General features: G+C 42.6%; 1 protein-coding gene across 1 annotated transcript; it reads right to left on the reverse strand.

Annotated features, from left to right (window-relative positions):
- Positions 1 to 3488: 3488 nt before the first annotated feature.
- TMEM267 (transmembrane protein 267) lies at positions 3489 to 26705 on the reverse strand. The gene is made up of 3 exons (XM_075183749.1): positions 26552 to 26705; positions 21003 to 21375; positions 3489 to 3949 (listed from the first exon to the last, which is right to left on the reverse strand). The coding sequence occupies exons 2-3, from the start codon at positions 21312 to 21314 to the stop codon at positions 3614 to 3616; spliced, it is 648 nt and encodes a 215-aa protein (XP_075039850.1). The 5' UTR covers positions 21315 to 21375; positions 26552 to 26705; the 3' UTR covers positions 3489 to 3613.
- Positions 26706 to 26794: the final 89 nt, after the last annotated feature.

The raw sequence follows: 26794 nt of genomic DNA on the forward strand, positions 1-26794 counted from the left end.
TAATAAATAACTAAATAATAATAAATATTCAACTGGTGAAAGAAAAGAAATCTTCTTAACTTGAAGAACCCCAAACAGTCCACTGGAACCCGCTTGTCAAAAAAACAGACCCTCACAGACGACAAAAACTGAGTACCTGTATACAGGAACACACGGCACATAATGAAATATGAAAGAAGTGAGGTCTATTTATAATCTGGGGGCTTGCCCACGCTGTCAGTGAGACCGCTCCCTGGGTTATAAATAGACTTCACGACTTTCATATTTCATTTAGACCGACATAAACTGCTGTGAAATAGATATTTTATCAATGTATTTGTTCATCTCTTTACACTCACTTAACTTCTGTACAAAGCGCGCCTCAGATTTATTCTTCTCACGAGACCCTTGTCTTCATACGTGGCCTCCAGGTTCACCAACGTGTCTTTTGCTGACACTTTCCCTTTGATGACTGAATAAACATGCTGTTCTACAGCTAAACAATTCCCATGTGGAATAATTCTCAGATCCTCTAAATTTGCTATACTTGCGGTTTCCTCTGATTTGAAGTTGCGTCTCCTGTTCAATGTGTTCTTCACACTGGTAGAGCTGGGCCCATAATCTATTGCCAGATGCCTATTAGATTGTATTAGTTGTCAGCAGATGTGAGTAAAGAGGTTAATCCACAAATTGTCATTTAACCACAACATTGGTTTATTGGATACAGACAGATATATAATAAACAGTCTTGTGGAATCAGGCTAAATAGATAAGGAACCAAGTACTGCAAGACGACACTCATACGCAATAAGGAACCGGACTATGCACAAGTGCAGTAAATGCATCAGGCAGAGCGCACTGTGCATCCAGACCGGCTGGATGGTGCCGAGCCTCCGGCACCGGCTCACCGGAGACCATATGTAGCGCTCATCTGTCTCTTGTTTGCATTACTTTTACTATAATTTTCTATTAAAATAAAAGGATTAGGGAATTAATAAAATGATTATCTTGTACAAAGGCACCATAACATTTACTGTATTTGTAAAAAATAATATGCATTAGAAATATTAAAGTGGTAGAATTTAATAAACATTTACAGACATAAAGGGGTGTTCAATAAAAAGTCTTCTAAAATCTCACATCCTTTCTCTGGATCAATAGCAGTGTAAATTTAGTGTAAACATACCTTTTTAATCCAATTGCTATTATTTTTCTATCATGAGTTGAAGAGGGTACCACAAGTGCTTTGCAGTGCATTTTCACATTTACCAGTACAATACATTTTACATCAAGTAGGTTTAAAGGTTTCCAGTGCTGTATATAGGAAGCTCTAGCGAGTGGCAGATTGCTGAGTATAGGCAGCAATAGTAATGGTGACATCTACAGACTAGAAGGTAGTACTGCATGCCATAAAAAAAAAATCAGTGTGCATAACACAAAGAAGATAATTGCACTGATCAAAAGTTTTCATGTTGAAATATATTGCAAAGTTCAATTACATTTAACGTTGCACATATAAAAGAAAAAAATAAATCAGTATTCTATCTCACAACTATATGAGCAGAGATGATCACTCTGTATACTTGCAGATACTACCATTGGGAGAGGCACATGTTGCTTATGTAACATACACGCTGACAGAACAGGGTCTCTAATGTTTACATTATGGAAAAGAGTCACTTGGTTCGAGCAGGCTACCTCCTTTAAAGACAGGATCTCTCCGATACAGGACTACCCTTGTTTGATTTATGTAGAATAGCAAACCATACTTTTCCTAGTACGTTATGTTTCACTACATTTTACCAGTGTATATTTATATTAAAATAAACAATAAATTAATTTGAAAACTTTCTGAAAGTTAGATCATACTATCTATAACAGAATATGTGCAGCTGGGTGGAGCTTGATTCTAAAATACCCATCAAGTGGGTGGAGCAATCACCTCATGTACCACCCATCCAGCTATCTTTGGGTACTATAGTACCCTATAATGAGCGCAGACGGTCAGCACGATGATGTTGGGCAGCTCACTGCTCCAAATGAATCCCCCCCCCCACCCTGTGTTATTGTTTTATTAGTGCAATGATTCCAGTCTTTGGAAACCAGACTGCAGCTATAAACTTTTTTTTTCACTTTCATCAAAATCATTACGATTGAGCACTCTCCACTCTTAACAAAATTATTTTTATAGAAAAGAAAACAAATAACCTTTGGGGTCTCTTTATCCAGGGGCAAAGAGCCTATTGTCATAGGGATTATTATCGACTCACCCTATACCTCAAAGGGGTTACCAGTAAGTTTGCTTCGGGAAACCATTTAATCGAGTATGGTGACAATACTTGTACTTCCGTTATACCTGTTCTGGCAATGCCACATCAGGATGGTGTTACCAGAACGTATTACAAAATGCTTTATTCTTAGAATAAAGTAGTGTTTAGGTAATTTTATTATTAAAATCAATTAAATTTATGAAATAACATTATATAAATATAAGTCAAAAGAAAATTATATACATAAAAAAAAAACAAAAAAAAAACCACTTTTTTTTTTTAAACATTTACTTAATTCTTTTAGTTAGTGGAACCACTCCAGACCAGTGTTGCAATTCCCACCTCCCCCCATAATTACTAGAAGGGTGGTCCAAGAACTATTTTGTGCACACACTTGAGACCCTGTTCTGGAGGGCGGTATCATTGTGGCTGTGGAATTGGAGTATCACCATCATCATTTATATAGCGCCACTGATTCCGCTGTACAGAGAACTCACTCACATCAGTCCCTCCACACAGATAAGGCCATGGTCGGGAATTGAACTCATGACCCCAGTGCTGTAAGGCAGAAGTGCTAACCACTTAGCCACCGTGCTGCCCAGGAGTATGAATGGAAAATGGTTCCCCAGCACTGGCACAAAGCAGAGATGCCCGGGTGATAGGTATGTAAGTAATAGGGCAGTGGGTAGCTTATAAGGGTTGTGAAAGAGTTTGGAATTGAAAAGATGAGGCGCAGGATTCATATCGGTGCTCTGTGAACCTTCATCAGCTAAAATCTTCAAAGAGTTCCAAAGCTGCTCTGATTAACAGAACAACCTCTTGTTAGTTCTTGAAACACATTAACCGTTCTACCACAAGCAACATCATCTGGAAACCTATGGCAAGTAAATGGTCTGTGTTACTGCCGCAGTAATACCCACCTCTACCCGTCTGGCACTGTAATCACCAGTACTTCTCCCATGAATGTACGCGATACAATCTGCTCTATGACCCTGGAGACTGCTACACAGGGCTATATACAGACCACATGTTGTAAAATTAGATGTGCAGATCTATTAAAGTGTAAAAATAAATATACTAAACAACTTCGCAACAAAAGTATAGCTGGGATTTAGATTTAAAATTTAGTGTTGATGATCTTTAGAAGATTTCAATACATATTTACACCCACACAATATTACACAGTCATTAAATATATATATATATATATATATATATATATATATATATATATATATATCCTATATGATTCCACTTGAAATGTCTTTAGAACTTGTCAAAACGGAATCTTATCATGTAAAAAAAAAAAAAAAAAAAAAGGGTATTTTCGCTTAAAACCATCAGAAATTTCTCCCGTCCGCTCTTTAGACATCAATATGTATTCCGTGCTTTTTGGTCATCATTTCTCTGGTTCCAGTCAGGTACATGATAAGTGAACACAGATTTGGCAGTGAGGCGGTGATGGCCACATATAGCCAATACGGAAGCGGGGCAGTCTTTCCAAACGGGCAAAGCCAAAGTCCATGACGGATGCCATCGCGGACATGGTGAGAAGTCCAAGACATGAACAACATCCAAGGCAGAAAACACCAGGAGTCCTTCAACCTCAGGAGCTGCATCACAAACTTCAGGGCGAGGGCCACGATTGGGATCAATGTGGAACAGTGAAGAGGAGGACGCTGAGGTAGGTTAAGAGCGGCCTACGGGAAAAAGAGAAGTAATGTTCGTAAATAAAAGCCAGAATCTATGTACAGCACTATTATAAGGTGAAAAATTTTCACAAGTTACAATCTCAACTTGTGAACGTTTACAGCTTGTCCAGCTTCCCATAGCTTCAAAACAGCAAGTAATTCATTACATATAAAATACACGACTCAAGGATATGTTTTCTATTTACGATAGCTAGAAGAGTAGCAATACTCACAATGTTCTGCAATTATAGGCTTTCATACATTTAAATAGCCTCCCCACCAACAAGTAGAATGCGTGAGATGCCAATTATGCATCACAAAAAAGGTGACAAGTAACTTGAGTGACAGCCCAACATGTCACTAGTGGGATGGATAGCAATGCATTTAACAAAAGAAAAACTGATCTACATTAAAAAACAATATACACTGTGACAGGATGGACCACCTATGCCACCCTGTCTGTTGTTGCTGGGAACCGACTGGGCTTACTTTGCCAGCGTTCCCCTTCGTTATCCCAAAATGCGCCCTCTTGCCGCAGTAGGAGGGGCTTACAAAGGCTGCCACCACTGGACTCCTATACTGGCATCCAGAACCAGGTTCCTTCTGGGTAATGGACGCTGCTAGCGTATCTCATTGCTGGTGTACCTGGGCTGGTACCCCTGACCTCTTACTATGGATCAGGGAAGCTGTGGATGGATCCCCCTCTGGCCTATCACATTGACCAGGGCTGCATGGGTATCAGGCAGAGCGGTGGTACTGGAAAGCTTGGTTCCAAACCTCAGAGGCAGCCGGAGAACGGATTCGATTTAGGGTCTAATCTGCAGGTCACAGGAATACAGCAATATTGAAGATGTTTCCAAGCAGGTCTTTGAAGCAAGTGATGTTTATTTACTCTCACACTGGCTGGAGGTACCAGTGATGAGGTCAGATGTTGAAATCAGAAGAACAAGTTTCCAATGCAAGCTAGTGCCTTTTATACAATTTAGACACTGGCTAAATTTAGCATCAGAATATAACCTGTTTACACAAACATGTATTTACATTATTGCAAAGACAATATTTACACTTGGCTATGAAATTCTTAAAAAATCTTGCTGTGAGATCCTGCGTCTCATTTCAATTACCTTCACATTACAGATATGCCATCACTATTTTACTTATGCATTGGGGAAAGTACTGGTGCTATTGCTGTCTATGTATGCTGGATTATCTGTTCCCATGAGGAAGAGCTATTCGTGTTTGCCACCAGTTACTGTGTAAGGAAATACTGGAGGCGAGCCTCCGAGCCTTAACCTGTGGCCCCCAGCAGAGCTTATTCTCAGCTTCATGCCCCGTTGAGCTGTACCCAAAGCTCTACAGATGAAGGTCAATGGACCATAAATCAGAGCATAAGACTGCACAATGTCAGGTCACGCAGTGCATCGGAGATCAGCGGAGGGATGTGCAGTCTGCAGCCAGTGCTCTCCCTACATCCTCCACAGGATAGAGCTGCGTCATCCCCGCTTACTTCATTAAAGCAAGGAAAGAGCTTTCAAGCGCTGGTGGAAAACCTGCTCAGTTAGAAATCACATTGATCCGACACATTAGTTTGTTACAGCTTTCTAGAAGCAGTGGTTTATCTCGCACCTGGTGTCTCTTGCTTTCATTAAATGTATTGTTTTAACTCAGGGTAATTGAAGAGCCATAGGGGTGTATCAGATTGCCTATTACTAGTATACACAATAAAAAAGCCACATAAGCCTGTTGAATAAAACCAATGTATTACTATAGAGATAAAAAGGATGCACTGGTTCTAATGTAGCTACTGTACTGAAATTAATCCATATCAATTCTGGAAGGCTAAACATAAGTGGCTGTGTTCTTTGAACTTGTCCTGTTTCCATGGAAACCACCCACATGGTCTATCAGAATGCTATACGTTTCCATTTTGCTACAAACACTTAATTACGTTTAACCTTGAATCTCCCTGACCCTCTGTGAAAGGCTGGTTTAAAGCTTTCATACACAGCCCTCTGCCAATTTGCCATCATTAACTTCTGCTCACAGCAGATACGATGAGAGGAAAAAGTCATGACATTCCTCCAAGCAATGTTCTATGTATATAGCCAGCAAACTAATATAAGAGAGTTTATTAGTAAAATACTTGTATGGGCGGAGAGCTAAGTATCCGTCACTTCCATGTTTTATACAGGTTTTTAACAAACAAATTATTACAATTTATCTTTTAAAAAAAGAAAACAAGAAATTAAAAAACAACAACAACGGGGGTACAGTCATAACTAAACGTTAAGAACTCTTGTACAACAAGAAGCAGACAATGAATTTACAGCATCACGCGGTGCAGAACAGTGTTATAACCAGATAAAGTAGAACCAGTCTAGAGGAGTTGAAGTTTCCAATCTATGGAAGGGAGGGGGAGGAAGGAAGATGGGAACCAGAGGTGGAAGAGACTGGAGTGGAAGCAGAGCCAGGCCTACAGACTGATTGGCATGTGTACTATGTATGGGCGGTTGGGCTGAATGCATAATAAGTGGTCCAGGCTGTACTGGAGAACTGGTTCCAGCGATTGTGTATTATATACTATTGGTCACGCTTGTCAATTTGCCAGACTTTATTAAGGGCTACTGAAATGATGGGAGAGTAGGTTTTTCTTCCAGTTGAGGACAGTTGGACATCTAGTTGCTGTGAGGATGAGCCCTATAGGTTTCTGAGTGTGCTTCAGTACCTCAGGTATACGATGAGGGCACATAATATGAAATGGTGATAGGGAGGTGACCTGTGCAATGGTCACAATTATTTCATGCACTTCTTGCCAGCAGCTCTCTAATTTAAGGGAAATCCACCAGGCATGGGACAGGGTATCCCCTCACTGATCCAGGACCAGTGGTTTGAGTCTCCCCCCATATATTCCTCCCATTGAAACCTATGTACCTCTGTGATAGGCTGACCATATTTAATTGAGAGTACAAGGTAGAGATTAGGTCACTGGAGGTGTATCTGCACAGTAACAAGGCCTCCAGCACCAAGGGATGATGTGGGGTTCGCGGGTTGATTTTGCCGTTAGAGGTGTCGGAGCTGCAAGTACTGGTAGAAGGTACTTGAAGATAAACAACAATGTTTGCAGAGCTCAGAGAACTCAAGGAAGAAGTTCAGGGGCTCAATGTCATGGAGGAATTTGATATTGTTTTTTGTCCAATCCTTGAATGCCTTGGAATCGAGGCCCAGCAGGAAGCTTGGGTTGTTCTGGAGAGGAACCATCCTGTGTGGATGCTCAAAGGCACTCAAAGTAATTCCAGACTGAAATAAAGAAACGTAGCGTGGTGGGAAGGTTTGTGTCTGATCTATCTTTGGGATCCATCAAGAAGATAGTGGTAGGAGGAAAACTAAGCTACCGTCCACTCAATTTGTTTTGGGTACTGCCATGATCCAGAACCATCAGTGCGAGATGGCTGTCTAGGTAGCATTTTTTAATTCAAGGGAGGCCTAAGCCTCCATCTCTCGATTGTCTAAAGTACCTTTAGTCGAATTGTGGACCTGAGATACCTTAATCTCTAACACAATGTGAATGAAATAGTTTCACTGGTGAAAAGTGAGTGATAATAGATTAGATTTTAGCTGAGGTGCCTGGGTGTGCTAGTTTATTGCAATTATCAGACACTGGGACCTTGGGGAAAAGTGGTAGTTTTCAACATCTATGAATTGAGAGCTCTTTATGCGTTCTGATGTGCCCCGGTAAGACATAGGTGTGGCTAAATTTAGCCACTTGGCAAGACAGGTAGGTGGGATTTCATCGCATAATGTGTCCCTTTATGTTTCTTGATGTGTCCAGCTCAAGCTATGAATTCTTTGCTGGAGCCTGGGGCAGAGGAAAACAGGTAGGCAGGCTTATAATGTTATGGTAAGTGCAGAGTTTCTGAGTGACCTGTTGAAGCTGCTGTGTCTTCCAGATCCGGGGAGGCCTTGCTAATGACAATGCTGGACTCCTTCATGTCCGATGCTCCAACAGCTTGGAGTGTAGGGGCCCAGTTTGCGCAGTCCTTACTAGGCACCCAATGCGGTGTGGTGTCGCAAGACAAGCTTATCACTGACACCTTGTTAGGCATAACAGAATGAGCTCCTCTCTGGTGTAAGAGCCTCTAATGTGGTCCACTGGGAATGAAGATGTCTGGTGAAAAGACTGGGTGCCGGGATAGATCAGAAGTGCCACCCAGTAGGCGAGATCAGAGATGAGAGCTGCCTGGACCAAGTTACCACTGCAGGTCAATATGTAGCGTTGTGAGTATCTAGGCCTATGTAGGCCGAGATGGTGCCCCCTGTAGTCGTTCCACAGTGTCCAGGAGAATGAGCCAACACCCTTGTATTGTATATTAAAAAAGCTATATCAAGTAGATGGCTTCTTTTAAAGTGGGGAAAACCTTGATAATTAATATTTTGTAAGACTGCTCCGGAGCTCTAACCATTCGCATCTGCACACGATGGCTGCCAAGCCAAGTGCTCAACATGCAAATTATTTTTAAAATTACAAATTATCTGGATGTTTGTTTCACATAGATATGGGTTTCACATCAGTGTCTTTCTGCACCAATCTAACACTACTCTGTGGAAGGAGCAGGGTACTACAGCACAATCTGACTTGGCCCTGGCATGAATCAGACATGGCTCATTCACATCAATACGCTTTTTTTTTCCACTTTTCACACATTAATAAATGCATGAAGAGCGCATTAAAATTAGGTCCAATAAGAGCCCATAGTTTCTGACCACTGTGTTCTAACACTGAAAGCCATGTTTAAAATTTTAGAACGCTAAGGGGCATATTCAATTGTCGTCGGAAACGCCGAAAATCACGCGGTCCACACACTATTACGGTAATAGTGCGCGGGAAAAAACGTTACTACGGTAATTTTCTCGCTGGATTTCAGTTCGCAGCACCCTGAGCCGCGAGCTGAAATCCAGCTATTACTGTAATATCGGTAATAGTTTTTACGTGGCGCGGGAACGGAAGAATTGAATATGCCCCTAAAACTTATTTCTGATATATTAACGCGTGCTACTAATACAATAGACTGTAATGGTAAGAGTGTGAAAACTGCATGGCTAATATCAATCTAAAAGGCGCATCAGTTCTCAATGCAATGAACCATTTTCCAGCGCACGTGTGTGACCGAGCGACAGTCCGTGGCTTACGTCTTACCTTCCTTCCGCTACTCACATCATGATAATGTCTGTCACATGCACCCATGTCCCCACTTACATGAGTGGGCCAGTCATCGACTTCTAGATTGTACCATTACTACCAACCACAAAACTAGTCACATATGGACATGCAGGATAATTATAATTAGGGATCTAACCTATAGGTAATGCACCTAAAGAGAAAGTTATTTAAAGGGGAAAAAAATAAAGTGTAAAAATCTCTTTACAGCACAATTACCTTAATCCCAACAAGGTGAAAAAAGGCAATAAAACCGTTAAGTTGGAAAACACACATATCACAGCTCCACCGCCGAGACTTCGCACCGGAGGCATTTCCATTTCAATCTCACCGAAATAGCTTCCCCATGGAAGCGGAGACAAACAGCCTTTTATTACAAGCACATTACAGGCTTGATTATCTGTAGCACTGGGAACTAATGCTTCAACCAACATCACTCACATAGTAATAGAGCAGAGAGGAACATGCAGCCATTAATAAAGTCAACAACGGCTCCTTATTCGGTGTGAGAGGAACGTTAATTAACTAATTGACTGACTAAAGAAATATACATCCCTGTAAAAGATCAATTTAACATGAAATCATACTGCAAAGCTTTCACAAAACCACAACAACCAACCATCTTTAATCAAGTTCAAGTTAGGCAATGAAAGCCAGCGTCTGATTGTTTTTTTTAGGTGCACTGACCACAGCAACTAAAAAAAAACAAACAAAAAAAATCAAAAAACCTCGAGCCACAGAGACTCCAATTGCCCTTTATAATAAGACAATCACCAATTCTGGATAAAGAAGCACTTTGGAGTAACAAAATCAGGTTATTTGGATTCCAAACAAGGCTGCACAGAAAATGTATTTCAACATTAGGAATACATTTCAGTATAAATGCCTTTCACTGGGGGTGGGGGCACCGGAAAAAAGACCCAAACTCACACACTGCAACTACATGGACCATAAAAATCAGTTTTTCAGGAGAATCACCTTCTATCAACATGTTTACCTACATATATAACATAAATCACACTGTACAACATTGAAGCTTAGCATAAAAAAAGGTTACAACAAGGTATTAGGTATAACAGTATCTGAAAGGGTTGCCATTCAGAGTTGTTGTATATGGTCAATGAGTGTCAACATAAAGATGTATTTGTTATTATAGTTTACAATATAGTGGCATTATTTATAATCATACTTGCCAACTCTCCCGGAATGTCAGGCAGCCTCCCGCATCTGACCACTTCCTGGTGAATTTAAACCAAAATGCAGGGATTCTCATGAAATTGTGGTATTTGGCCACGCCCCCCGTTTTGGGTCATTACATCACGGGGGCAGGGCCAAAAATGGCGTGATTTGCATAGCCCTGCCACAAAACGCCCACCTCCCCCATGCTGCTCCCGGCTGCTGAAGAAAGTTGGTAAGTATGATATAAAGCACTTTACAGAGAATATTTAAATCACTCACCTCAGTCCCTGCCCCGATGTGCTTAATGCTCCATTGGGGCTTTGCTTTCCTTAATGTCTCAGGCCCTTAGTGTCTGAATTATTAAAGGAGAGCAAAGCATAAAAAAGGTGTAACTTTGCACCTAGGCAAAACCATGTTGCATTGGAGGGAGGGGGGGGGGGGGTCTTCTGGTCTGCAGGCTCACAGTAGACTAATTAGGAGCCCCACCTGAGTGATGGCTGTAAAAGGCTGCAGCTCTGCCTCAATCTCTCTCTCAGTCCTGGGGAGGAGGTTGGATGCCTCCTGAGAGACTGCGGTGGTGAGAAACTTTGTTAATGTGTTTGGTATGTTTCTGGGACAGAAGGTTCCACACTTCAGAGAAGGTGCTGGAGAATGTTTAGCAAGTGCCGGACAGACAAGGTTTTTATTTATATCTTGTTTATTTGAATGTGCTAATAAAACTGGCTGAGGGCAGTTAAACCGAAAACCATGCATTTAAGTAACTTATTGCTGCTGTTTGTTGCCATCTACCCCAGGAGATGGTACCTGACCCCCTCACATGGCACCACTATTTATTTAAATTTTCTATTAAACAGACTTCACATATCACCCTTATTGCATATAGGTTAGTTGAGAGGTGAGTTCCATGAAAACAAACAATTTTCTCAATGTTGATGGCTGGACCCCCAGGGTTAAATCCTCTGCCAGTGGTTACATGAGATTGAGAATAAGCAGCATCCATGAAAAGCTTGTCAAAGCCAGTTGAATAAACCACTGCAGTTGACCAATCAGAGACAGATAACCCTTAAATTCAGACCATTCACTAAAAACTATCTCCTGAAAGCTCTAAGAAGTCAGACCCGGCTGTGCTCTTAACTGGCGGTGGGGGACAGTGGTCTATTGGCAGAAATATTTATTTAATACATTTTCAATGTTCTGCTTTCGTGTCTCATTTAATTCTAAAAATTTTCACACTATACATGTAAATTCTTGTGACACATATATCCCAACATTATGGCTGGGAACTGCTGTATTACAATGTCTACAGTCCAAAGAGGAGGCCGTGGCCTCTGGCCCAATACCTAGAGGAGGCTGCGGCCTCTACCCCAAGAGACATCAAGGACTGAGGTAGTATTTAAATGTAGATAGTGTTATACAAATGCAGGTATCACACTGACAGCACAATGTGGTTTGTAAAGAAAAAAATTTAAACACTGAAAATCTTCAACAATATCAAAGTGCCACAGACAAGCGTTACAGGATAATAGTGATTTTACTTTAAATGTGGCTTACATAGTTACTCTACAGCCATATTCATTGACAAGTTACCAAATGAAAATCTCTTCACTTTAGGGGGTAAATTTATCAAGTGGCGGGTTCGAAAAAAATTGAGATGTTGCCTATAGCAACCAGATTCTAGTTATTATTCATTTAGTACGTTCTACAAAAGGACAGCTAGAATCTGATTGGTTGCTATAGGCAACATCTGCACTTTATAAAGTCCTAGGGGTAAATTTATCAATCAGCGGCTTTGAAAGAGAATTTATAGAGTGTTTACTATTTTATATTTGGTTTAAAAAAAAAATACCCTCCTTCTTGTTAGCACTGACATGTGAGCTTCCTCCAACTATTTACACATTCAACATACTGTACAGCATAATCCTATAAAAGAAAAGATTTTGAAAGGCGCACCCAGCACACACAGAATTACTTATGTAACTACCTCTGGATTCGCTTAGAGGAGAATAGTTCAGGATTTAATACGATATTAAAATGAAACAATCATTTGTAGGACAGCAGCTCAGACATTTAATGACTATTCCTTCTACCTCTTCAATCTAAAACACATCATGCTCTACTTTGACCAGGGTGCAACAGCCCATGAAATTAAAATAATCCAAAAAAATAGTTATTTTGAGGTTCCATGTGATATTATTATTATCATCATTTATTTGTTAGGCGCCACAAGATTTCCGCAGCGCCGTACACAGTACAAACAGTAGACTATACAGGGTGAAACAGTACAGAACAATAAACAAAAATACCAATACTTCAGAAACTCCAGGCAGGATGCTGCAATAAGCACGGAGCAGAAGAACAGGTGAGGAGACAGGAGGGAAGAGGGCCCTGCTCATGTGAGCTTACATCCTAAAGGAGGGTAGACAGAAACAGGCACAAGGGGAGCCAGAAGGGAGAGCGAGTGGAGGAGGTGAGGTGGTTAAGTAGATGGTTGGTAGGCTTTGCGGAAGAGGTGAGTTTTGAGTGCACGTTTGAAGCAGCCCAAAGTAGGAGAGAGACGGATGGAACGAGGGAGGTCGTTCCAGTGAAGGGGGGCTGCACGGGAAAAATCTTGCATTCTGGAGTGGGAAGAAGTGATAAGAGTGGAGGAGAGGCGGCGATCATTGGCTGAGCGCAGGGAGCGAGCAGGAGTGTGAATGGAGAGGAGGTTAGAGATGTAGGGGGCAGTAGAGTGGGAGAGAGCCTTGTAAGTGGTGGTGAGGAGCTTGAAAAGTATTCTGTAGGGGAAGGGAAGCCAGTGTAGGGCAAGGCAGAGAGGGGAGGCAGAGGAGGAGCGGTGTGAGAGGAAGATGAGTCTTGCAGCCGCGTTGAGTAGAGCGGAGAGGGGAGAGATGGGAGTGGGGGAGGCCAGTGAGGAGAAGGTTGCAATAATCCAGGCGGGAGATGATGAGTGCATGGATGATGGTTTTGGTGGCATCCTGAGAGAGGAAGGGACGGATACGGGCAATGTTGCGTAGTTGGAAGCGACAGGACTGGGCAAGGGAAAGAATGTGGGGGGCAAAAGAGAGAGAGGAGTCGAGGGTGACGCCTAGGCAGCGGAGTTGGGTGACAGAAGAGATGGTAGTGTTGTTGACAACAATCGAGAGGTTGTGGTGGGAAGGGAGTCTGGGCAGAGGAAAGACAATGAGTTCCGTTTTGGAGATATTAATTTTAAGAAAACGCGCGGACATCCAGGAGGAGATGGCAGAGAGGCAGTCAGATACCCGAGAGAGGAGGGTGGAGGAAAGATCGGGAGAAGAGATGTAGAGTTGAATGTCATCAGCATAAAGGTGATACTGAAGACCAAAGGAGGAGATGAGAGCACCAAGAGAGGAAGTATAGAGGGAGAAGAGTAAAGGGCCGAGAACAGAGCCCTGCGGGACTCCTACAGGGAGAGGGTAGGGGGAGGAGGAAGAACCAGACGTGGATACGGAGAAGGAGCGGTTAGCAAGGTATGAGGTGAACCAGGCAAGAACAGATCCGGAGAGGCCCAGAGAGAGGAGAGTTTGCAGCAGAAGGGGGTGGTCCACGGTGTCAAAGGCTGCGGAGAGGTCAAGGAGAATAAGTATGGAGAAGTGACCCTTGGACTTGGCCGAAAGGAGATCATTAGTAACCTTGGCCAGGGCAGTTTCGGTGGAGTGGAGGGGACGGTAGCCAGATTGGAGAGGGTCAAGGAGGGAGTAGTCGGATAGGTGTCTGGCGAGGCGGCTGCAGACAATCCGCTCAAGTAATTTGGAGGCATAGGGGAGTAGTGAGATAGGGCGATAATTAACAAGAGAGGTGGGGTCGAGATTGGGTTTTTTGAGGATAGGAGAGATTAGAGCGTGTTTAAAAGAGGAGGGGACCATACCAGACGAAAGAGATAAGTTGAAGAGGTGAGCGAGGTAAGAACAGGCAGTGGGAGAGAAAGCGAAGGAGGTGAGAGGGGATGGGGTCGAGAGGGCAGGTAGAGGGTGGGGAGGAGAGAATAAGGGAGCGGACTTCTTCACCTGTTGTAGGGGAGAAGGAGCACCAGAGTTGGTTGTTGGGGGGAGGTGAAACAATGAGGGTGGCTGGGGAAGGGGAGGAGGAGGTGTTCAGTCTGATGGCCTCAATTTTGGATGAGAAAAAGGTGGCGAAGTCAGAAGCGGTGAGGGAAGGCGGGACAGAAGGGGGTGGGGGGGAGAGTAGGGAGCTGAAGGTGGCAAAGAGGCGGCGGGGATTGGAGGACTAAGAAGAAATGAGGGACTTAAAGAAGGATTGTTTGGCAAGGGAGAGGGCAGAGCAGAAAGAGGAGAGGATGAATTTGAAGTGAAGGAAGTCAGCTAGGAAACGAGATTTTCTCCAGAGGCGCTCGGCAGTGCGAGAGCACTTTTGGAGGAAGCGTGTGAGTTTGGAGTGCCATGGTTGGGGAATAAGGCGGCGTCTGCGGATAGAGGAGGCCGGGCGACTGCGTCAAGGGCAGTAGTGAGGGAGAGGTTGTAGAGAGAGGACGCCTGGTCAGGACAGGCCAGGGAGGGAAGGGGTGATAGGAGAGTTTCAGTAGAGGAGGAGAAAGAGGTAGGGCCGATAGCATCAAGGTTGTGCCTAGTGAGGGTGGCTTTAGGCGGGGCAGGAGAAGGGGAGGAGGAGAGAGTGAAGGAGAGGAGATGGTGGTTAGAGAGTGGGAAGGGAGAGTTTGAGAAGTCAGAGAGATCACAGAGATGAGAAAAGACAAGGTCAAGGGAGTGACCAAGACAGTGGGTGGGGGAGGAGGTCCACTGAGTAAGGCCTAGGGATGAGGAAAGGGCGAGAAGTTTGATGGTGGCGGGGTCAGAACAGTTGTCAATGGGGATATTGAAGTCGCCAAGTATGATGGAGGGGAGGTCAGAGGAAAGGTAGTGGGGCGGCGAAGTTGTCGAGGAAAAAGGAGGTGGGGCCAGGGGGACATTAGATGACGGAGACACGGAGGTGGATAGGGGAGAAGAAACGGATGGAGTGAACCTCAAAGGAGGAGAAGGAGAGGGAAGGTATGGTGGGAATGACCCGAAAAGTGCAGTTAGGAGACAGGAGGAGGCCCACCCCACCTCCTGGACGCTCGTCCGGTCTGGTGGAGTGGGTGAAGGAGAGGCCCCCGTAGGAGAGAGCAGCAGGAGAGGCAGTGTCAGAAGAAGTAAGCCAGGTTTCAGTGATGGCCAGAAGATTTAGAGAGTTGGAGATGAAGAGGTCATGGATGGAGGATAGACACTTATTCATATATGAAAGTGATAAATTGTTGTTTTATTCCAATTTAAGATGGACCCCAACTACCATTCCTTTATTTGTGTTTGTGACAATGTGCCTACTTTTATGTTCTGTGTTTTGATAAAGACATTTACGTGGAAGGCAGCAAGTTTGTTACACACAGCCGGAGGCCATTAGTGCTCCCTGCTGTTTCCACCTCCTGTACCTATAATCATCCTCCCCTCTAAACACACGTGTGATAAGAGTAACTGCAAGGATGGAGAGGGTGGTGGGATTTTTGGTACAAAGTTATAGGTCTTATCTGGAAAGATGAGAGCAATGTTGTTGATTCAAATGGCTATTTGTCTACTGATTGCAGCAGTTACTGTGCAGAATGTACAGATAACCTTTATGTACTATGATGTTGTCATCTCTGAATGCTTCTGTGTTACACTATTTTTATTTTGCTTGCAAGTTAAAAACTTGATATGCAAACAGGTAAAATAAGTAATTCTCAGTGTTACTGAGCAGGTTAGGCCAGGTACACACTACAAAAATGTTCTCCCGATGCGATGTCGTTAGCAATTTTACCATCGACTGAAAAAAGAAAAAACACTCCCGGTCAGCATGCCGATTGCTGTGTACACACTATACATGTTTAACAAGATTTACCTTCAGATCTGTGCTCTTCATCTGTCATAACCATTGACTGAAAAGATTGTGACTCTGCACACCTCATAGAGATCTATGGACACTGCAGGTCCTGAGTGCAAACACACTGCAGAAATGGAATTACATTGTTCCATTGTTGAAGGAGATTTTTTAGTTCAGTTTAAAAATCAAATGAAACGATACAATGAGCTTTGGAACTATAATCGTTCATAGTTGGAGCGTACACACTACTGCGATATCGAGGCGAACGGTCGTTTTGTCAGGCTATTCACACAATAATCGGCTGAAAACCCTATAGTGGGTACTCTGCCTTACTTCTTTAGCAATTAAAGGGACACCTAAAAGACTATTCTTTGATACTAAACAAAGCAACTCAAGACACAGTGGGTTTTATTTACCAACAAAGGGCAGTAACCAATATCAACTAATCAGCAAGTAGCTTTGAACGATAATTGCAAATTGACTTCTATTTTGCATTTTGTTACCAAAATGGGATTTTTACACTTCGTTAAATTATTTCTCCAAGCCCATTGGAGGACACTAGAAACACTAGGGTATTGAGGTAGCACTGGCGCTTAGGCACTTAAAATATGGCTCCAAAATTTCAAGCTCCTGCCTATCTATACCCCTGTAGCCTGCCAGGATCTTCAGAAATTTCTTAATAAATCTCCAAGTACAGACCAGTACAAAACATACAACAGAGAGGAGAGAACAAGGTTCTCCAATGACAATAACAGAAATATATAACCTTAACAAGGAGAACAGGAAATGACAAAGAACAGAATTATCTTCTTCCCCAGACCTACCATGGTCCAAGGTTAAGCCCAGAAAACAGCTGCAAACCTCTCCTATCTGTGGAAATAGCCAACACAAAGGTTGTCTTTCATGTGAGGAACTTTAAATCCACCAAATCCAAGGGTTCAAAGGGAGGTTGCTGAAAGACTGCTAATAGGTAGTTGACATCCCAAGGACTATTAGAGAAATGTATGGAGTGTACACATGTATCACTCCTTATAATAAAGTCTGTACTTCCAGTAAAAGTGCCAGTTTTCTCTGAAAGAAAACCAAGAGGGCTGGAACCTGAACCTTCAAAGAGCCGAGTCTCAAGTCCCCATCCAGACGCTCCTGCAAGAACAGCAATAAACAGGTCAATTGAAAAGAAGATGTAGGAAACCCTTTCCTTTAAAACCAGGAGCCTCATGCATGGTCTGAACCACACTATTGCAGAAACCCTTAGCGCTAAGAATCACAACTTCAACAGTCATGCTGTTAAAAGCAGCCTAGACTTTGGTGATGAAAAATCCCCCAACTTAACAGGTCTTGCCTTGAGACAGACGCCCCAATGAGCCCTCTGAAATGCCGAGAACCTTTCCGGCCAGTCCGGTGTCACCAAAATCACCTGAACACCTGTTCTTTTTGCCTTCTTTAATCACCTCTGAAAGCATTGATACTAGAGTGAACAGGCATCTACCAAACGATGCTTCAGATCCTTTGATCTTGAACAGAAGAGCTCCATCTTGAGGTTCAAAAAAAGATGTCATCATGTCAACATCTTACCCCATCTGTCTACAATCTGAAAGACATCCAAGTGAAGGGTGTGTCTGCTGAGAAAATCTGCTTCCTAGTTTTCCACCACCGAGATGAATTTTGCTGCGATGGCTGGAACATTCTGCTCCGCAATGACGTGATCCTGCTGGGTGGAGCCCCCACGATGATTGGGGCATGCCCCCACTATGGTATTGTTTGACTGGATCTAATGGCCCTTCCTCATGTTGAAGTCGTATAATTGGATGAACGAAAGTATATTGGTTTAATATTGGTTTGCCGTGCGTATTGCGAAGCGTACGCCACGTGTTACGTGGCGTGACGCGATCGCACGGTAAAATACGCACGCACACACTCGCATTACAACAGTTAGTTATTTATATAATTTCATATTGGTTCTGTTACACTGTAATTCAGGAGCAGATATTATTCGGTTTATTATTAGTAAATATATATATATATATATATATATATATAATATGTACATTGTAGTGTTATTAAAGGTTTAGGTTATAGGAAAGGTGTCATGCCTGATATTATATCGAAGCCCTAATCATCAGCAGCTGTCCGGTGCAGTCGGCGAAGAGATCGCACATTACATACTTTAGTTATTGATATTGGAGAGTAAACCTTTGTATGATACTGGCTATGAAAAGGAGCAGACCCCCTGGAGAGAAGACCCCCACCTTTGGATTCCTTAGATTGAATCAACCTATTACCTGTCTGGCCTGGACCCACCCAACGTCTGGACCTATAGAAACAATCTACGTCATCTCTATTGTTCACAATGAAACACTGACTGTATATATATTAGCTGCATCTCACTGGGGCCTCAGTCAGCTCTGACACAATATTCTATACAGAATATTGTCCATCGGGTCCCGTGGGTGCGCATGCGAGCGCAAGCGATTGCATTGGTATGTATTATCTTTTGGTATTGGCTGTGCTGTACTGTACTTTATCATAATATAATAATGTATTGAAATTGTTGACTATTTACATCTGCTAAAATAAATCACTTTGTGCTTTGGACACACATTCAATTGATTGGGCAATGCTTATTTTAAAACGATAGAATTACTTTAATACTCACAACAACTGGTACCCTTACTAGGGCATTGAAAACCTGAGCACACTTAGTGGGACCTGTGACTCCTCTGGAGTCCAAAGAACCTGAAGGCGGCACAGAAGAGAGACAGCCCCCCAGCTGCGACAGCTGGTGTCCGTTGTCAACAATGTCCAATACTCAATGGTGAATGGGCAATCCTTGTTGAGAGGAGTGACTGATGCACCTTTGGAGACAGGCTGATCAGATGATATGGAGAGGTGTTCCATTTCGAAATTGACTCAATCTGGAACTTGAGTGGAACTGTGCAAATTGTACTACCTTGCAGATGAAAACCATCTAATTTTCTTCTGGATTAATAAGAGATTTGAGTAGAAACTCAATCACTCCTGCTCTTCCAGGACTGTAACACCTACCTCTGGGAAAACCAAAACCTGAACGGCTTCCTGTCGAGCAAAACGCTTTGCTTATCTCCAGGTGGTGAAAAACTGTCTGAGTGGGAGCTTAAGGAAATCTCTGATATAAATTCAACTTACGATTCCTCTCACCCAGGGGTCCGTGGGGAAATCGGAGCACCGGTTCCAGAGGAGAAATAGACGAGCCCCCACCATTGAGATGGTTGCTTAGCTGTCCAAGTCTGTTCTCCTCTCTGCTGACCTCCACGAGGACCAGAGTTTGAATTCTTGAGGTCCGATTCCACGCTTTCCTTGAGGAACGAAAGGAGCAAAACATAGATCCGTTAGGTCTGGGGGCATTAACGAGTAGAAAGGAGATCTTTCCACCTGTGGCCAGGGAAATAATTTTATCTAGTGCAGGACCGAATAAGACATTCCCAGAAAAAGGCAGGGGCTCCAGTGTTCTTTTGTACTCTACACCTGCCCCCAGACACTAATAATTTGATCTGGGCCAACAAAATTACAATTCCTCCGCCAATTGCTCTAACCACCACTCCACTATCTTACTGGCCCAAGCCAAAGCCATGATAAGTCAAAGCAAAACAAGCCCCTTCCACAGTGTAAATGGACTTAAAGGTGGTTTCAATCTTCCTATCCATGCTATCCCTTAAGGTAGCAGCATTCTGAATCGAAACGGTGGTGGTCTTAGACAGACGCGCTATGGGAGCATCTACTCTAGGTGGAGACTCATTTCACTGTATCCTCGCTAGTGAGAATATAAAGTAACTGCAACCTGCTTGAGGGTTGTAACCTACCATCAGGTTTGATCCATTGTTCATATAAACGGTCTTACAGGGAAAGGAACCAGTCTGTTTCATCTTCCTCTTAAATAGTGGATTGTCGGCAACCTCCGACTCCTCACTGCCCTGAACATTTAGTGCCTGCTGGACGGCTCACACTAAATCCTCTACTCCCAGTATCCTGTTGCAATCCTCATCCAGACGAGGAAACCTTAGAGTCAAAGTTTTCAGCCACTTCAACTTCCTTCTGGGGAGAAAATTCAGAGTCTGATCCCTCCCAGGACTGAAGAATCAGCAGAATATGACACTTCTGCAATGCTGGCAGCTTCCATGAGCCTTTCCTGCAAAAGGGAAAGACCAGACCTTGCACTGACTTCGCCCGCCAGTGAGCCCAAGTATGTTTGTCAGGTGCTGCAGAGGAGGGTGTTATGGGCCCTGGTCAAAAGCCCCAGGAGAGCAAATGTTGCTCACGTTGTAGGGTCATCAATAGACTGGGCCAAGGATCTAGCCCAGATTGCCTCTGCCATTTAGATGGAGCTCCTACAGGCGATGGAGGCTGCTGGTCCGCTGCCTTGCATGTGGTGCATAGGGCTTCTTCCTGAAACTGGGCACAAAGCACTTTGTTAGGGCATTTGGAGTGGGCAAACACGCTTGTTGATTTACCTCCTCCAGGACAGCTATAGTGCACGATCCTAAGGTGAATGTAACAACTTGAAAACAGACACAAAGTTCCGAGCAGACACTGAAAAACTGACAAAACAGTACATGGATGAAAGAGAAATAACTATTTAGACCATATTATTTATGATAGTCCCTTAAAAAGGAAAAGACTGTGCCAACCGCTTTGAAAAAATTTCTTTTTATGTTGGGATATCTAGATTTAATTTTCATATGTACTTTGCTTTCTAGACATGGGATATGTATAACAAATTTTTAATCTGTTAATTCATATTTGCTGTAGGAAATCACTTACCTTTAATGAGAAAGAACCAGACAGGAAGAAGTGATCCAAGTCAATGACACTAGCAAAGAATCCGGCAAGGAGAACTTCACAGAAGTCACTTCTCTTCCTCAGGCCGATAACGATGGCCCAGGACCACATGCCAATCACTCCGTGTGTTGCATTGTCAGACATGGATCTCAGCCAATCATTCTGCTGGATGAAAGCCGCTTGCTGCACTCTGTCTGCCAAGAAGCAGAAGAGGCCCAACCCTAAGCTGGACACCACAGACGCAGTGCTGAATGTATGTAGGAGGGCATCAGCCTTCTCCATCTCTGAAGCCATCGCAACGGGAAAGGCACTAAATCTCCAGGATCCAACCAGCCCATCTCAACGTCGACACATCCTACAAAACATAACAGTACATGTAATGGAAACCACATCTAGCTCAGCCCCCTGTTTCAAATAAACATGAAATGATTGTCTTAGGTAATCGTGCGGTAAATGCAACAAGAAAAACCATAGTCATGGCTTTGGAATTAACATTAGCTTAACCCAAACCCAAATATGTACATAAAGAGGGAACTACATGATTTTGGGTACAGCACCAATAAAAAAAACAACATTATATATTTATTTTATATACAAGTCTAAGAAAGGTACCATGGGAAGTGAGATGCTGGGCACTAGCTGAACAGTCCAGACAAAGCCTAATATCTAAACATACCTCAACCTTTAATCGTAGCTCTGTTGCTAACTAGTCAATTCAGTCCAAACTGTAGACAAAGCTCAGTCTCTGAATAGCAAAATATCTACAGGTGACAGCAAATATGAATTTTGTATCGAGCTGCGTAACCCTCTCTAGTCTGGGAAGCTTTTGCAGTGATAAAAGGTGGTGGAAAGAAAAGTCCACTAAATGTGACCTTTACCTACCGCCCACTAATGTTCTAAACAGGCCTGACCATATACACTATTAACTACTAAATAAATAAAAACAGATAACCATTAGATAAACTAATGCTGTACACACATAAGCTCATATCACTGGCAAAGACTGGAGACTATTTTATCACATCTTGGGGAACTCCACTCAAAACTTAATTCTTACGATTGCATTGTATAATAACTTCCTCAATTTTGCATCAGATCAGAAGTGACCTGTCAACAACCATCCCTATGGGACATAGTGGACGTATGCTGGTCTATCTTCCGTAGGCTGTTAGGTCAGACAAATCGCATGCAGCACACTGGCTCAGTGGTTAGCACTTCTGCCTCACAGCACTGGGGTCATGAGTTTGATTCCCGGCCATGGCCTTATCTGTGTGGAGTTTGTATGTTCTCCCTGTGTTTGCGTGGGTTTCCTCCGGGTGCTCCAGTTTTCTCCCACACTCCAAAAAAACATACTGATAGGCTAATTGGCTGCTATCAAAATTCTCTCTCTCTGTCTGTGTTAGGGAATTTAGACTGTAAGCCCCAATGGGGCAGGGACTGATGAGAGCGAGTTCTCTGTACAGCGCTGCGGAATTAGTGGCGCTATATAAATGACTGATGATAATGAACAGACTCTACGGTGGAATTATATTGGTAGGTCACGCAATCTATTGAGTTATTGCCACGGAGATGGATCAGATACAATTGCAGGACACATAACTTATACTACAGAAGCATTTCTCCTAAAGCAGAGGATTTACATAATTATCACAAGAGTTACAAAAAAAATATTTTAGTTTGGACCATTAGGTAAACAAATAGGGCGATATAAATACATAAAGGAAAAAAACACATTTTAAAAGAGCAGTTTCTGCCAGTACTTATTCAAGGTCATAAATAGAAGGACGGCAGCTGAGTCATTGTGCTGCTAATGGAATTAGGAGCCGGAGATGATGCTGGCCTGTAAGCAATAAATAGTATTTTACAGCAATATTGCCCTCATGCATTACCTTAAAAACAGCCATTTAGTGATTAACATGATTTAGAATCATATCCCCCTGTGACTCTGTTGGTTCGTGCAAACATTATAAATGGGATAATGTACCCGGTACTGTGACCTAGTTTTGTGACCATATAAACGCTTTTATATATAAATCAGGGATGTCCGGATTGACTTATAATAATTTACAGTAGGTAGTTTTCCTTTTCTTATACAAAGTTTTCCTAATGAACACTGAAGTGATGACATCAGAACTCACCCATTATAAGTTATGATATCACAGCTCACTGGATTATACAAATACTATTCAGTTTCTACATATATTGACATAATTTGTGATTTATACATAACAGCAAATTATATGGATGTTAGAAGCCAACGAAAGGTTCTGTGACCCTGTACATGTACACTCATACAGGTCACAGAAATTCATGATGACCTTTAATATCTGTAATCATTTACAGCATGGGATGCAAGTCTTCATTACAATACACAGCATTTCCTAATAAACACCGAGTTATGTCTTCACTTCACTGTTTATGCAGATTATTTACAAGAGTTTATACATTTAAAGACATATAAACAATGATATATACGTATTTATACAGCTCTAGTTTTAGCTGTGCTCTATACCGTAGAGTAATACAAAGGATGTCACATACAAATAGTGAGCAGCTTACAATTTAGAGGGAAAAAAAAGGGAAAGTAAACCCAAGGTTAGAAGCAGCGAGAATAAATCAAATCAATTAAGATTGAATCTTTTTCACCATCCGGATTATTCATAATTATTAAGTGTTTTTCAATTCATGCTTCATGTGGCACAATGGTTAGTATTGGGATCATGAGTTCATTCCAACTAGGGCCTTAGCTTTGTGGTGTTTTTATTTTCTCCCTATATTTGCATGGGTGCTCCGATTGCCTCCAACAATCCTAAAACCATACTAGTAGGTTAATGGTCTTCTGGCCCCCTAGTGTGTGTGTATGGTAGGGATTTAGACTGTAAGATCCAATGGGACAGCAACTGATGTGAATATTTATATAGTCTCTTTGACAGTACAGGGAGCTTCCTGATATACAAGATTTGCCTCTTCACATGCAGGAAAACTGGAACCAGGATCATGTGCCTAATGAGGACACCTGGATATATGTAAGAAACAGTTATAATTAATAAATAGCAACTGTTTCCAGCAGATTACACCATCAACAGGTTATCAATTAGCAAAGTCATGCTGGTCCAAGCTGCACAATAACCTGACAAAATTTTAAACGGTCAAACTGGTGTCTTACGATTCAATTATTATTGAATTCATGGCCATGTGGACTCACCTAAGCAAACTTTTCAATAGAAACATTTCATTAGGGTGTGGACCTATGGAACATTGTTCCTAATAGGTAAATAATCATCCATCATTAACCCCTCGCCCTCCAACATGACCCCTTCTTACCATCATCAGTGTTCATCTATCCCCTCTTCAAATGACCTACCCGATCACCGTGGCCCTCACTCACCGTGGCTACCTTGTGGCTCCAGAGGGGAACGGATTATATGTGCCAAGTCCTGCGTCCGCTGATGCTAAACCTGATCTGTTTAAATTGAGCTGAGAGAATGTAAGACCACATGCAGAGCATTCTGGGATGTAAATTATACCACATTCACACTGCCTAAAAAAACCTGGATTTTTGCCTGGGCGAGCTCCGACAACCCGGGTCGAGGCTCAGTGTGAAAGAGGGTCAGTGCTAAATCCCGGGTCTGATGACCTTGGACTTTGCAAGGGTTATTCCCGTGTCAGTGCGACCCAGGTTGAAAAACCAACGTAAAAGTGGTATTAGATGCCAGCATCAGCAATCATGAAGGCGGCCAATTACAGAGCCCTTTGCTCTGCTGCTCAGGTTATTAAAAAAAGAAAAGGAAAAAAAAAAGCTCAGCGAAGAGACCGGGCCGGATACCAGGCACTCCTTGTGTCCACACCTATTAAGTCATCATTACACACAGCTTACTAGACAGGATTTCAAATATACAGTAATAGCGCAGTGAATGCTATTATGATTTTCAAGCTAAACGAACACTTTTAGGACATCCATACATATATCTACATAAGGAGGACACTTCAGAAATAAATAAGGAAAGGCCTGATTTGGATCCAAAGTAGAAGTCACAGATAAGAGCTATACATCAGCAGCTATTTATATAGCGCCACTAATTCCGCAGCACTGTACAGAGAACTCACTCACATCAGTCCCTGCTTCATTGGAGCTTACTAACATATATACACACAGATGAATTCATAGTGTATGTCTGTAAATGGTGGAGATATCTTTTATGAATATTTAATCATTTAGATGTTGGAGGGGAGAAGGGATCCTGCTACAAACACTGGGGGACATGTCTGGAACTTAATTACAAGAGATAACATGACATGACTTCCAATATCTCCATGCATGATTCAATTATTAGCAATGTGCCGCGGATTGTTGCAGGAACGTTCACAAAGGCAATCTACAGAGATGCAGCATCACAGATTTTTCCTTGCACCCCTGAAAATCTGCAAAGTTGGGGTACCATGGTACCCAGGAACGTGCACAGACAAATGTCACTAACAATTAAATCAACCCCAATTCGAGTGTAGGAAAGGAGCAGCATTTCTGTGGATAAACTGGTGATGTGGAACTGCCTCTGTGTGTAGTATAGAGGCACTGTATTTATCTTATCTGAATTGTACTGTATGTAACGTTTACTATGTACTGTTTACCCGAGCTTGAAATGATCTTGTGACGTAAAAGAGATTCCTTACTACGTATTGTTTGTGTGTTCCTGATAACTGAAAGTAAAATTTTCTCATTTATAATGCATTGTGGTTACCGTGGCGATAGAATCCTGTTTATTTCAGCGACTTGTGGATCATTTAGTGGATTAGAGATGTGTGTTTTCTAGCTGGTATAGACCTGGTGAAAGGCATTTGTGACTGTGATAACTGGGTACTTTCCGCATGTTAAATACTCCTTTTCAAGTGTTAAATTCTAAAACCCAGATAATGAGAATGGATGGTAACAACTGCATATTCCAAGCATAAAATAGGAATTTTATTGTGCAGTTAGTTCAATAGTGAAAATCAGGTACAAATCTATAAATAGATAACATTTACGGTATTACTGTATTTTGTAATATAAACAGATAATCAGAGTGATGGTTGCCATAAAAGAAATACATAAATAATGTACTTCTGTACCCCAACTCACACATGGAAAGTATGCAACATTTTTATAAGGTTCAGCAATTAGTAAAATTAATACACAGAAACGCTGACTTTTAGTTATCAGGGTTACTAGAGTCATTACGTTTCAAATACAATGTAAGTCATAATGGTAACAGCAAAAGATCAACAAAAACGACAGTATTACAGTGTACATCAAGGTAGCTTTCCTCATGCAGGGATGGAAAGGGCAAATCCCTGGGCACAGAGTTGATTTAATTACCAGCCCTAGAGATCGTGATCATTACAGAGCAGGCTCGGGCATCTCAGCTGGTTTACAACTACAAGTCCATGCATGCCCGGCCAGCTTCTGGCAAACCTGCTGAGACTTGTAGTTCTACAGTGCTAGCTACAGGTTGCCGATTCCTGTGATTAGTGTTAATAAACAGACACCTGCTTACCTCCAGCCCTCCGTATGTCTGCCCCTCAGACTGGATGCAGAGGACGCCGTGGCCCCCGGTGATGTCAGGAGCGGAGGACGCCGTGGCCCCCGGTGATGTCAGGAGTACAGACTGTACTCACATGTCACCCAGCCGCTGACTCCGCGGCATCTGCACGACCCTTCCGGTAATCGCAGCACGAAGCGCTGGGGGATTGGTCCGCAGAGCCGGTCACTGATTGGCTGCTGTGTTACCACCGCCCCA

This window comes from Mixophyes fleayi, chromosome 1 (genome assembly GCF_038048845.1).
Source record: "Mixophyes fleayi isolate aMixFle1 chromosome 1, aMixFle1.hap1, whole genome shotgun sequence".
NCBI classification, from domain to species: Eukaryota; Metazoa; Chordata; class Amphibia; order Anura; family Limnodynastidae; genus Mixophyes; species Mixophyes fleayi.